Source organism: Dermacentor variabilis, chromosome 9 (assembly GCF_050947875.1).
Source record: "Dermacentor variabilis isolate Ectoservices chromosome 9, ASM5094787v1, whole genome shotgun sequence".
Lineage (NCBI taxonomy): Eukaryota > Metazoa > Arthropoda > Arachnida > Ixodida > Ixodidae > Dermacentor > Dermacentor variabilis.
In genome coordinates this window covers 115,713,591-115,728,092 of record NC_134576.1, presented here as the reverse complement: position 1 = coordinate 115,728,092, position 14,502 = coordinate 115,713,591, and the positions used below count along the sequence as shown (strand labels likewise).

The 14,502-nt window shown below is 45.2% G+C and overlaps 1 protein-coding gene across 1 annotated transcript; it reads right to left on the bottom strand.

Moving 5' to 3' along the window:
* Positions 1 to 2,007: 2,007 nt before the first annotated feature.
* LOC142558507 (uncharacterized) lies at positions 2,008 to 2,460 on the bottom strand. Its single transcript, XM_075670635.1, has one exon. It carries the CDS (start codon positions 2,458 to 2,460, stop codon positions 2,008 to 2,010), a length of 453 nt encoding a protein of 150 aa, XP_075526750.1.
* Positions 2,461 to 14,502: the final 12,042 nt, after the last annotated feature.

Genomic DNA, 14,502 nt, shown 5'->3' with positions numbered 1-14,502 from the left:
GCCCCCTCGAAACCTTCTCCACTTGAGCGTGTTCCTCGCCTCTTGTCAGACAATTAGATAAGGCCAGCCGCTCAGCGTAGACAATGTTATTCGTTTTTCAAGCAAACAAAAGTGACATCCTGTGAACGAGGAGAGCTTTTGATTGGCATGTTCAGATAACCCTGCGGGTGACCGCTAGATGGTTGCATCGGCGGTTACGCAGATTTGACGTCAGGAGATTGAAATAAAAAGATATTGGAATAGTTTTACTTTATTGGGCCATATACTCTAATGTTCATTGCAACGCCTGAGCACAAACAGCCACTGCATATTTCACGAGAAAAGCGAGCCGTCAACTGTGTTCTCATTAATTACGACCAAAGTGAGCTACTGTACGTGTGTTCTCGATTAAGATTGCGCAGAACCCCTTTTTTACAGCGTAATCTGCTTGATGTAGATGAACCCGCCGTGGTTGCTCAGCGGCTATGGTGTTGGGCTGCTGAGCACGAGGTCGCGGGATCGTATTGCGGCCACGGCGGCCGCATTTCGATGGGGGCGAATTGCGAAAACACCCGTCTACTTAGATTTAGGTGCACGTTAAAGAATCCCAGGTGGTCGAAATTTCCAGAGTCCTCCACTATGGAGTGCCTCGTAATCAGAAAGTGGTTTTGGCACGTAAAACCCCATAATTTAATTTCGATGTAGATGAATCTGGAAACATCAAGGTAGCAGTGCGTGTATTCTACTAGCAAGGGCGAAAATATTTTTAAACGTAATACAGAGCCACTTCTTATGCGACGCCGTAGCTCGGGCTACCAACATTTAGGTTGTATTATAATTTGCGTAGCTATGTGATTAAAGAAGTCTTCCGAAGAAGCGTGAAGTACGAACTGCTTTGAGCGAAAAAAAGCAAAAGGTACCAAGAATGTAACTCACACCTATTTCCGAACGAAAAGTGCGGGCGATTTGAAAAAGAGTCAACGGAACTTACCGTACGGAGATATTTCCGCTTGTCTACGTTGGTTAGTTACGGATTTTGTTCATTTGTGTGCTGAAGTTTCAACTTTGGCATGTTGGTAATTGTGAAAGGCTGCAACGCGATCGCATTTCCACGTATCACTCAGTCACTAAGTAGAAAGGCGTCATTGCATCGTAGCGCTCTATCTGCGATAAGCACGCGTTGTCATAATATGTAGTCGGGCACGCACCATATGGATTGCGTTGTTATACCTTGGAAAGCGTGCGTCAACGTTTTGCAAGCAAACGCGGTAGTTGTTACTACAACGACGGACACACCTGTGTGAGCGGGCTGGAAAGAAACAGGCACGCTGCACCATCGAATGGACGGTGAGGCGAGGTAAAGCATTATTTGGCTGTTAATATTGCTTATTAGCGAAGTATCTGAAATCGAAACTTGGAGAATAACAAAGAGAAACGTCGCCAGTGCATCCATAAAGACAATGCGGAATACGTGTAACGCACCTTTATATTTTAGAGAGAGTGACGGACGTACCTTTAGCGATAGCATTTGTTTAAAGCAAAAGACTCGTACGCCACCTACCACAATTAATAGGTCATCAGACTTGCTGATTATAAGGCCAGGGATTGCTAGTTTTTCGCGCGCATTGAAGCTATATACTGGCAAGTATATACCCATCGAGTGACCCAGCCTCGTGACATAAATGCCACGTTCACTACGCTCCTAGCGGCTTTCTTTTTTAAATGATAAATGACAAAAAAAATCATCATGAGAAAAAATACCTGGTATATACCTAATCAACGTGATGCAGCTGTTCAGGCCGTTTCCAGCCGACCACCACATGGCACGCAATGAATCGAACAATGGGGAAAATGACAAACAATATTTACTACGCATTTGATCAGTACAGGCATATATTCGAAGGCAGGTGCTTCGACGTTCAGCGCGCATGGTCATAGGCTACGTAATTCTTGCGCACTATAACCCTATCGTAATCTGCACAGGGCTGACTGATCCACCGGTGACTCCAGGCCTCGGCGCCAGCGATGCTACAAACACCGAGTCGTCAACACGAAGGTCGCGGTTCCGAAGATGCATTCCAGCAGGTGATGCTGAAGCTCTCCAAGTACTCCGTCGAACGGGCAGCCCAAGCTGGCGTGGAAACAGTACACCGGCAGGGCCATAAGACGCTCCAAAGGGAAGCACAGGTCGACGACGTCTTCCTTTTCGAAGGGTTCACCGTCGAGGGGACACGAGCCGAAACAGTGCGTGTGTTCGAGGTTGCCGCTCTCGCGCCGAGTTGAATTGTCCCCACCATCACAAGCGTCATTGAGGCAAAAACCACACAAGGTGTGACCGCAGGGAAGCAGCACCGCATTGGCCGCAACCACCTCGCAGTTCACGCAGACGCACACCGAGGGCAACGGCTGCTCGAAGGTGATGGGTCGCTCGTTCACGAATGGCCAGTCGAACCCTTCCAGGGTGTACGTGGTCTCTTCCATGGTGGAAGTGTTATCGTGGAGATCCTCGGAAGACCCGGATGGCTGCGACGGAGAACCAGGTTGCCTGTCTGCCCGATCTGAGTCGTCTCGTTTGGTCGTCCGGTCGCAGGGTCGGCGATGGACAGATTCTCCGTTACTCCCTGGTAGTTGTGACTGCCGAGGTGGTTAGTGGTAGCCGAGTTCGAAGAGCACGCCTTTGACGAAGCTAATGCTTGCAAACACGATGGGGCAATGATGGGCGCCTCACTTGCTTCGTCTAAGGCCAGCCGCAGGTCGTCAAGGCTGTTCGCAGCGAGGATGTGCGTGACGTCACGTCGGTCTGACTCGGACGAGCTGAGAGACGAGAAGAGTGTCGCCGAGATGCAGACTGTGCCTTTTATAGCCTGGTAGGTGGGGCCTCCCTTCGGGGTCGTGATTGGTCGCAATTTGGACAGAGGGGTTAAAAAATTAACGTATCTCTGGACGTGTTTGGGGCAACAAAGGGAGAAAGGCCGGCAGCAGAGAGAGGGGGGGACATACACGCTTACCGTCGAAGGAGGGGTGAACTTTCCAAGCTAGGCAGACAGCCATTTTATTCATCTGTCAGCCCAACAACTAGACATGAAGAGAGTAAAGAGGGGCTGACAGTTCCACGAACATATTCCAACTCGCTCAATTCCAGGTAGTTCCACCCAAAAGATGCAAGGTGTAGTAATTGGCCTAAGTGTGTCCGCATACCTCTCAACCAGCTGTTCCCACCTGACAATAGACCAAGTCATTGACACCCTTTCAGCTATGGTGCTTTCAGCAAATGTCCTTAGAAGCATGGCTGCGCATTTTTTAGCTAGTTGCTTGTACACCATATGTTGTAAGTGCTAATAGTACAGGCTGTTTAAACTCGGAAGGCACGTACAAACAGAAGCACCAGTGCAATATTTATAAAAAATAAACTAAACGATTAAGGTGCGCCTAATTGAAGTTCCTATATATATATATATATATATATATATATATATATATATATATATATATATATATATATATATATATATATATATATATATATATATATATATATATAGGAGCTTCAATTAGGCGCACCTTATATATACACAAACAGCAGTGGTGCATGCAAGGTAACGTTTAAAGTCAACACACTCAGCGTTGAAGAACTTGAGGTTTCGCTGCCGAAATCCTCTCTCGCAAATTATCGTAAATCAAAACAACAAGCTCAGAAACATCCGCTTACATCGATTCTCACAGTGCGTGGGAACTGCTTAACTTTTCTTCTGAAAAAATTTGATTAATATAACTGTCGCTACTAATGCAGCAGATTCCCTACTTAATTTTTACAAGTCATTAGCACGTGAGAATGAAATGCAGGCGTCCTCACCCAGCAATTAAACTACGTGCACAACAATAGACGCCAACGGAATGCTTAGCAATGAAAACAAGTGACGGGTAAATAAGTTAGCGTAGTACATTTGCGTAATTTTATGCTAATAAGGTTACAGTTGCTGATATTCCTCGAAATAACATGCAAGAAAGGTGAAATGAAAGAGTTGCTGTTGAGGGAAACATAACCTAGACTCTCCACAGCCTTCCCTCCCAGCTTGGCTATATTTAACTTATGCTGAACAGAAGATTCAGTGAATTATTTTGAATTGTTATGTTAAGGTAATTGGCAATAAAAATATTAGTAAGACATGAAATTGCAGAGCAGTGTTTTTGTGACGTATATTTGTGTTGGAAAACGAGTGAAATTGCGGGGCGTTAGCTAAGCGCAATTTATTCGTATAGTCCAGGCTGACTTACTAATTATCACATGTCCTCATCTAGTTTTATTTGCTGGGAAATTTGCTCACTGAGATAGCTATACCGGCTCTTTCACACGTTGACGTCAGAATCTATCGTAGCCCAAGCAAAATACGTCTAACAGGTGGACATGAATATAAATTTCTCATGTTGGAGGTTGCCTTTTCTTTTATGCTTAAAAGTCTGAGATAAATTGTTTATCATTATACTCAAAACCAGTGCACAAGCTTTCTAATGACCATTGAAAAAACGTAACTCCGCATTCGTGAAAAAAAAAATATTTTCGGGCCCAAAGCCATTGTACAACAGACTAGTGGAACGACATATTGCTGCCGTTGAAATGATTCGGCCTTTACGATCTTCGAACCCTACAAACCCAGAAAAAAAAATTCGAGTGAACCAAAAATGTACAATCGATAAAGCCATGAATACACTTCTGCAACATTAAACCGTACCGAGTTTTAATTGTCAACATTTTTATGTTGTACATAGTAATGATATAAATTTAATGACAAGAAAGACCCATGAATACCCATCTAAAATATGTTAATAAATCCACTATGCACTATATCAATGTTGTATCGAAGAAACACGGCAATCTTATTCCCAGCTGCCGAAGCATATTCAAGTTTACTTGCCAGTGGAACTATTCGAGCATTACTTGGAATTTATTAGCACCGTTACACATTAGCGCAAATTAGTCCTATTTCATTACTTTTTTAGGAAGTGCTGGGTACTGCTACTTCGTGAGTGTTGTGCGTGCCTTTCGTCTTTAAATACCCTGTTAGCAACGGAACCACACGTTGCCACAGCAACTCGCTAAAGAATGTGCAGCGATGCTTCTAAAAAATTTAGCTGAAAGTACCATAGCTGAAAGGGTGTCAATGACTGATTCTTTTGTCAGGAGGGAGCAGGGTGCAGAAAGGAATGCGGACGTTTGTTGGGCAGTTCCCCATAGCTTGATCTCTTTTTTCCCCAAGTACCGAGAATTCAGCGAGTTGGAATATGTTCGTGACCTGCCAGCCGTCTCATCTCTTTCTTCGTTGTCTAGTTGTTGCGCTGACAGATAATGAATAATTTCCTTCTTGCCTACTCTCGAAAATTTCAGCACTTCTCAGACGCTGAGGGTGGCTATCTTTCTCCCTGCTTTCTTATGGCAATTCTCCCTTTGTTGCCTCAAACACATGCAGGGATGCGACCAGTATTCAAATCCTTGCTCCGACAAGTTGCGTACGCCAGCCATTTAGCCCAGTCCCTGCGGCGGAGGAAGCATCCCCGACGCTATCTCTACGTTTTATCTGCCTACCGATTCACGGGTGCCGTTGTGTTAAAGCAGCTAGCCAGTGCAGCGCTTGCCGATACAGATATACGGAGGTCTGTTTCGAAGCGAACACGAAAAACCCAGCCGCCGCCCTGATGACGAAGTAATTCCAATGGTGTCGCGATAGTCGAGCTAGAACATACGTGCATCTTTTTTGAAAAAGGCTTCTCAATTTTGACACGCTCGAAGAACCCGGCCATTGCCGTGATGACGCAGAGAGAGAGAGAGAGAAAGAGAAAGAGAGAGGGAGAGAGAGTTGCAAATGAGAGAAAAGCAGAAAGGTTAACCAGTTAAAGCCTCCGGTTTGCTACCCTGCATTAGCGGATGTGATGATGCTGAAATTTCGATGACGACGCTACGGTCCAGTAAGACTTGATGGTGCAGCAATCCGCACTGGAGACACTTCTCGATATTGCGTCGCGCACAGTAAACGTATGTTATATAATATAGCCCGCATAATGCCACGGCACTCGACTCCGCTTGGTAAAGCAAGGTTCCTTATTTATTTACTCTGTCCTGAATAAACATGCATGGTGATAAGTTTGAGCAGCAGGGCCTGCCAGAATAAACAGTCGAAAGTGTAAAATAAGGATTTCTAGCGAAAGGGAAGCGCACAGTTCTTACCCATAATATATTCCTCTACCATGCCACTGGTGTCTGCACAGACAGAGTCTGTACTTTGTCACCACTAAAAACCAAGCTGTTGGGATTCTTGGTTACGGAAGCCGCTTGCATCAGAAAAGATAAAGCTACTTACTTCGTGCACTTTAGAAATTCCTGCTGCTCACACCATTTCTTAGGACCTGTCCGTTCTCCAGCGCACCGGTTCAGCCTTTCTTATAGAATATTTGCCTAGTGTACATTTCTTTCTTTTCCTACCGTCACAATAAACTTTACCCAGGTCAACTTCAAGACTTTCTCCGATGCTTATTTGCCTGTCGTTCACTTGAATGCACGTATGCTTAGAAAAAATTGCCGCAGCAAGCGCGCATTTCTGACGTCATATCACTTCAACTTTCTTTTCATTTGCGTGACTGAAACGTAGTTATCACCTGACGACGAGGACATGTTCTGTTTCCCACCATACGTTTTCGAGTATTGTCACCGGTCATCTGGCAGTTACGGCGGTACAGCGATATTCATATCCGCGACGATTCCACATAAACGAAGACATGCCTTCAACATTTCTGTCGAAAATACAGAGTCTGTATGGATTGAAAACGCTAACCCATCCTTGCCAGCTAGTAGTAATAACACAATCATAGGCTGCATGTATCGCTCACCGCCTTCCTCAGTTCGCGACTTCTATGAATTCCATTTTTAGTAAATTGCCATTTGAAAGCAGGAATGTCGTCGTCCATGGTGACATAAACATCAATGTTTTCATGTCAATAGATCAGCTTACTCCTATCACATAGAGTGCTTTCTGGGATCTGGCTACGAATCCTTAATTTAGGCTCCTACTAGATGTGTACCTAGTGCCTCATATTTTTTAATCGAGCGCACTTTGTGCAATTTTATTCCAACTAGCGACTGCGGCATCTTGGAAACGAACATCACTGATAATTACCCCGTTTTTTGCCGATTCGAATGTGTCATAGCCGAATCAATTGAGCTAGCTTCAGAAAGGTATATTCGATAAAACAAATTTTGCGAAGCGCGTTAAAGTCATAGAGTGCTCTTCAGTAAAACTTCTCAACTACCAAGAAGCTGTTTTAACTGTTTTTCATCTATCGTGAAAAAGTGCTTAGATGGTTTTACTGCCATTGTTAAATGTCGCAAAAATATTTCTGCTCAACATAACCCATGGCTTACAGCTAGCTTAACGAAGAGTTTCAGAAAAAAAAAGGTCCCAATTTGTACCGAAATGTCAAAAATTGTCCTTACGATGCTGCCCTTCAACCTCGCTATAAAGACACTGTAACATCCTTAATAAATTCCTGAAGGAAGCGAAAAGGAATTATTATACCTATAGTATACTTAATGCTGGTAATAGCAGCAAGGAACAGAGGAAAATATTTGTTTCATTTTTTAACAGACCAAAGTCTGCTCCCGCTATCGCCGAATTACAGTTGTCTGACAACGTGTATGAGAACCCAGACGACACAGCAAAATCCTTAAATGACTTTTTCTGTGCCAAAACCCTTTTCATGTTTTATAACTACGGGCTATATATAAGATCTAGAAAAAGTCTCCACTCCTTTTACCTCTTTCCAACAAGCTTAGAGGAAGTATAGTAGAAATTATTAATCGCTTAAATATGACAAGTGCTGGTCTTGATAACATTCAAATTGTTCATCTGAAATACATCTGCCACCTCATCTCGATTACACTCGCTCACATAATTAACCTTATGTTTAAAACTGGCACCTTCTCTTCACAACATAAAAGGCTCAAGGCCATTCCAGTGTTTAAAAGAGGGGAGAGAGCTTCCATTTCTTAGTACCGACCTTTTGCCATTCTGTCATGGTATAGCAAAGTTACAGAGTAATGTATCGCGAAGCGACTAACTAAATATTTAACTAAGTTTAGTATCATATCGACTCAACAATTTGTTTTTCGCGCAGGTTTTTTGACTGATATCGCACGATTCTCTTTTACTGACTCTATTGAGCATGCAATTGACTCAGAATGTCTTGTCGGTGCCCTGTTCATTGACCTCTCCAAGGCCTTCGATTCTGTTGTTCCTTATATACTCTGAGGTATACTCAATGGGCGTGGTAGGTAGTGCGCATGAACTAATTGAAAGTTTAGAAGTTTATTTAACGTAATGAACGTATACAATGGCAAAGTACACACTTTTGGGACCGAACAAATTTGTCAAAGGGTTCCAACCGATTGTTATTAGGAAAAAACACTTCTATGGCAGCTGTTTTTTATACTGTAGAATCACATTAAACTGAAATAGCTGAATAAGTAAAACAAGAAAATACAGTAGTAGGGAAAATTTCACAAATGAGATACATTTTTCTAACAATTTTTTTTGTTACGTCATCGAAAACATCGGCACACAGAAAGAAAAGAAAAAAAAGAAAAGTGAAGACATGTGCAAGCATGCGCAGTGTTACGCATTGTTAATAAGTGAGTCTTTTAATTGTTTAACAAATGTATGCAATGTTCTTAGAGTGGTTAGGTCACTATTAAGCTTATTCCAAACTGAGGTGCCTGTAAATTGTAGTGTAGAGCGACCGTAATTATCAACCTTAGGCAATAAAAAACGACAGCGATATGCGTTTCCAACACTGCGATGTGAGGGATCGAGCGAGACTGTTGTCAAGGCTAGGTTTTCATGAACTATTTGATGCATGACGGAGGCGATGTTGTATGTTGTCAAATCGCAAATGTTGAGGATGTTCGGGGTTTTAAATAAAGCTTCACTCTTAATATGCACATTGTTGGGCGCTATAATGCGAAGAGCTCTTTTTTGAAGTGGAAACACCGGTGACAGATGAGTTTTGTATGTGCAACCCCCGATCACTAAGCATTCCATACCATGGATACGCCGTTCACCTTTCGTGAGTTGGATTTGGCGCTTAGCAAATTAAGAAGACTCTGTGCTGTGGGTCCCGATTCGATCAGCAATCAGATGCTGACAAATCTGCCATATGAACGAAAACGAGCACTTCTGGACATATTTAATCACGTCTGGAGCACAAGAGAGATCCCAGAAGCGTGGAAGACAGCATGGGTGGTGCCAGTGCTTAAGTCCGGAAAGGATCCCGCAAACCTCACCTCATATCGGCCAGTATCGCTAGCATCATGCGTATCAAAGTTGATGGAAAGACTAATATGTACGAGGTTAACATGGTATCTTGAGCAAGGAAATAGACTGCCATCATGTATGACCGGATTTCGTCCACGGTTGAGCGCCCAGGACAGTGTCTTGGATCTACTGAGCCATATCGAGCACCATCGCGTAGACGGCCTTTCCACACTCGCCATCTTTATGGACGTTGTCAAGGCATACGACTGTGTGCTTCATAGAGGCATCATCAACGGACTCCGAGCCATGGGCGTCTCGGGAAATGCTCTTCGATTCGTCCATGAATTTCTCAGTGATCGATGTGTACAAGTTAAGCTGGGAAGTATAATGAGTGTCAAGCGACGAATTTCCCTCGGCGTCCCACAAGGAAGTGTCCTATCCCCCTTGCTTTTTAACGTTGCCATGGCCAGCCTTCCAGATGCCCTGAAAGTAGGTCGGACGGCAGTTAAAATGTCCATCTACGCAGATGACATCTGCATTTGGATCTCGGGGTACCAACACAAACGTTTGGCTCGGATAGCCCAGGCCGCAATCTCCGCTATCGATCGCCACTTATCGACGCTTGGCCTATCTTTATCAGCCGAAAAATCAGCCTTCATGCTTTTCCCGGGAGTGAGACGCAAGTCAACACGTCTGACGCTGAATATCAGAGGGCATTCAATTCTTCGTGCAACTCATGTTCGATTCCATGGGCGTCACATTCGACAACAAGCTGCTTGCTATGGCGTGGTGCGCAACAGTATATACTTGGGCGAGGAAAGCATATGTCACCTTGAAGAAGACAAGTCCACTTGTCGAAACGTTGGCTCCGGCTTTCACCTTGTTCTCGTTTTGCTCATCGTATAACAATATGGTATTTTAATTAATCACTTTATTACCGTATGTACCCACTCGCCCCACTACATCTTCACATATCAGCTTCATCGCGATCAACCTTGATCTTGCGATCAACTGATTTCTATTATTCTTGTGCACGTTGGGCTCGAATGAGGCATTCATGAGGGAGTCATCGGCTCAGCACGAGTCCGTGTCGTCGTCCTCAATGACAGAGTGTTCATCTTTCATGGTCAACCTTTTCTTCAGCGCAGCATACGATTCGGGATTTACCTCTACCACACTCATCATATCCGTCAACGTCGGCTTGAAAGTGGGACAGGCCTTGGCAATCGTAGGTCCCAGAGTGAAACTGATGTACATTTGACCTTTGCGGAAGTATGGTTCTAGACTAAACGTGCATACTCCCATGTAGACCTTGTTAAAGTTTTCATCGGCGTTTTCCAGCGTCCACAGAGGCTTGTACGACGCCAACACGGTCATCTTGTCTTCGCCGCGCAGCTGCAAATCCGGTTCTACATAGGAATTGGGGCACAGCACTCTGGCGTACTTTTGATCCGATTGGCCGAGTTTCTGAAACGCTTCCCACTGGCTCTCGGACACGTGCGTAGCGCGCTGCCCGTTCAGATTTCGCGGAAAGAGCGTCATGGCTTCGACGAAAGCGTAGTAGTCTGCGGGGAAAATGACACGTCGTAAAGTCTTGACCGCAGGCAGAATGGTCTTGAACGTGGCGTCGCCGCGTTCTGGTTTCACAGCCTTAACGCAGTTGTACTCGACCAGCATGCGCAGCACGTTCACGGCAACGGCGAAGCTGTGTTCGTCGTCGAAAAGCGGTTGCACGTCCACGCCAAATTTGTCGTTAGACTTGAGGACGAAGCAACGGATCGTCAATGAGTCGTCCTTCTCCATCTTCTGGTTGTCGAAGAAGCGCCTAAAGTACAGACCGTGTTGAAAGCGCAACACCATCGAGGGACAGAACATAATCCCCCGAAATGTGGTCTTCGGCATGCGGCCGAGGTCGTGGAGCTCAGCCGCACAGCGAAGATACGAGCCGTCTGGCTGACCCTCCTCCGCCGCAGTGGAGTAGTCTTGGTCCTTCAGTTTGAAATTGGCGTACCACTTGTCGTTCTTCTCGGTCGCTTCGATACTCGTGCTTTCCAGGTCGTGCAGCTGGGCCTTGCGCAGTTGTTCGGGAGACGCGGGCGTGCCGTCCCACAGCACGGGCTGCGGGAACATCTGGGACTGAAAAGCATCGTTCTTAGTTCCATCTTCCCACCTGTTCCTGGTGTGGTCCAGGCTGGCCCCAGCCAGAATGAGCAGAATGTCTTTCCAGTAGGTGTCCACCAGCTCGGGGTCCCTGAACTCGATCGGCGTCTCGATGCTGCACTCGTAGGGGCGGCCAAGCAGCACCTGTTGTCGCGGCGTTTCGCTGTCCCACCCTTGCGCCGCCGCCATCCACAGACGGCGACGGCGAGCGTGCGCGGGAAGACTGTCGACGAGCGACTCCGGTGACGTGAGTGGCACCTCGCACTTGAAGCAAAGCTGACGCCGCAGCATGGGAGCGACGCTGTATATCACCTCTTCGCTCGCCTCTTCCAAAACGTCAGCCATGGTGCTCCAGTCCCACCCGCGAGCATCGGGTATGTACGACTTGAGTTTGCGCTTCTTGGACGGTGGACTGTCACCCCCGTCACCGTCGTTCGCACGCCCGAACGGGAATGCACATTCCAAGTTGTTGCGTTCGTCGCTGCGTCTAGGGTTGACGTCGAAAAGCTTGGTCGGGTCGGTCAGGTACTCCATCACGAGATATATGCGTTCGAAGCTCCGCGAGAAGACGCTGTTGCTGCCGGACGTAGCGACGATGAGGCGCGAGGTTACGTTTCTGTATCCGCGGCGAGACGGCTACACACTGAGAGACGAACGAAGGGGCTGCTGTTCTGTCGACCGCCTGATAAGCGGTTCGCTTGAAGGAGTGCGTGGGAGCGATATCAGCCTACAGAAGGAAATATATATACCCGCAACCCGCTCATTCTATATATACGGCCCCTCGGCATAGAAGGAAGAATAAGCAAAAAAAAGTTAACATTGAACGTCCGGTGCCCGCATGAGAGGATAGTGTGATAGAGCGAGATTGAATAGCATCTTGGGAAAATGCCAGAAAAAATAATATGACATGAGATGCGAGAGTGTTGCTAAGTATTTAGCCTTACCCAGGAAATATACAGAGCTTCCAAGCGGTCACTGCGACAGTCTTTCACATGCCCGCCATGGTGGCTTACAGCGGCTATGGTGTTGCGCTGCTAAGCACGATTTCGCGGGATCAAATTTCGGCTGCGACGGCCGCATTTCGATGGGGCTAAACGCAAGAACACCAGCGTGTCGTGCATTGAGGGCACGTTAAGGATCCCCTAGTTGTCAAAATCATGCGGGGACCCCACTACGACGTACCTCCTAATCGAATAGTGGTTTTGGCGCGAAAAAAAAAAAACAGAATTCAATTCAATTCAACAGTCCTTTACAGATTTCCCCAAAAGGTCAATCCATGTGCGACATCCATCCTTCGTTCCTTCACTCATTTTTTCACTTTTTTCACGTTCCTTCACTCATTTGATTCATTATAGCTAGGATACTTATTTGACAGAAATGAAACGAGTAAAGAAAAGAAAAAAACACAAATGGAGAAGCCATAGAGATAAGATAATGCAAAAGCAAGAGCACGACTGTGTAGACCTTCAGGAGATAATATTTTCTTCGCACACGTATGCTTCAAGGTATACCAGACATTGGGCTTGTGCTATCTGCGACTGATAACACTTAATGCTTCATTCGCGCTGTTCACAGAGTTGCAAACAAACCCTGCAGTCTCTGCGCACGCACGAATGTATGGCGGATAAGCGTGACCTGAGGGTCGTATCCTTGGAAGGTTCTTTTTCCTTGATACTAAATTCACTTCTCATCAACGGTTCAGCCAAGTAGCCTATTTCGGTTATAACGGAGGTGTCGATTTGTATGAATCACTAATGACGCAAAGGGGATGCAAAGGTTCCATTGCATTTTAAATATTTTTTTCCTTTCCTATGCTATCCGCCAATCCTTGTGACGGAATCGTTAGCGTAGGAACGCGTTTACTCTTCGTTTATGAAAGGCCACAATAGCTACTTCACGTCTGTGTAGCGGAATTCGTAAGTAGTTAAAAGATTTATGAAATAGGGACAAAATTTAGATAGATATTTGTTTACTGTATGCTGATGTATTAGACTTAGCTTGATAAAACGCCTCATTGCTGAGAATAGGCAGCGTTTCTCGCAAGAGGAAATTTGTTTATTCGTTCTGTAGTCAAATTGCGTTAATTACTTCATGGCGCTCGCAAAGGAGTGAATAAAACAAGACATAACTAAAGAAAAGTAAATAGATGTATATCAACGCTGAACAGTTCAGCACATAATGTTTTATGGATGCCGTCATACTCACCCGTCCTGTTTCGCACCGTCATGTTCGCAACGCATCTCGATCACCCCTTCAAGTGTAACGTCGCGTAAGCGGAAACCACTGCTGACGACAACTAGTGGTAATAAGGAAAAATTAACCATTTCATAAATATCACACTCTCGTCAAAAGGGCGAAGCAGTGAATGCGATGGTAGCATGTAGGGACATTACACAAAGTGTAAGACTCGTAGCCATAGTGGCGGTATGAGCTAAAGTAAACGAAAGCTGACTAAGTAAAAACGGTCCTTTGTTTGAATCCTGCCATCAGACAATTTCATTTACGCTTATTAATTAAAGGCAACGTCTTGCTTAGCGACTTTAACCACCACTTTTTTGTGTCGGGTATGTTTCAAGCCTCTTTCCTGCAGGCTGATGATCCCGGAGGTAGTGCACAGCCGCGTCGATCAACTTTCATCATTTTCAGGTTTCAGCTCTGTTATTGTTTCACGCTTTCAATATTTAAGTCTCAGAAGATTTCAGATGAAAGCCATGCGCTGTCGGTGTTTTGTTTCGTGACATTTGTTTGCGGGCTGTCATTCTCAAAATTCTGAGGAAAAGCTTTGTGAACAATGTAAGACCTGGTATGAGCAACTTTAGTGATAGAACGGTGTGGCCATATAACCCGTATATACCGCATGCCATATATCCTGGCATGGCATGGCATATAGCATACTTACTATACATAAATATATGCGCTACCTCATGGAGACGCCGATGATGACGGTAAGGAATTCGCTTGGAGGGTCCATATCATTATCGCAAAAAAAAAAAACTAAAACTATGAGCTATGCGCACTTGCTTTGTTTTGTGTTTTGGGACGCAATGTTTAACTTCTCGACGAC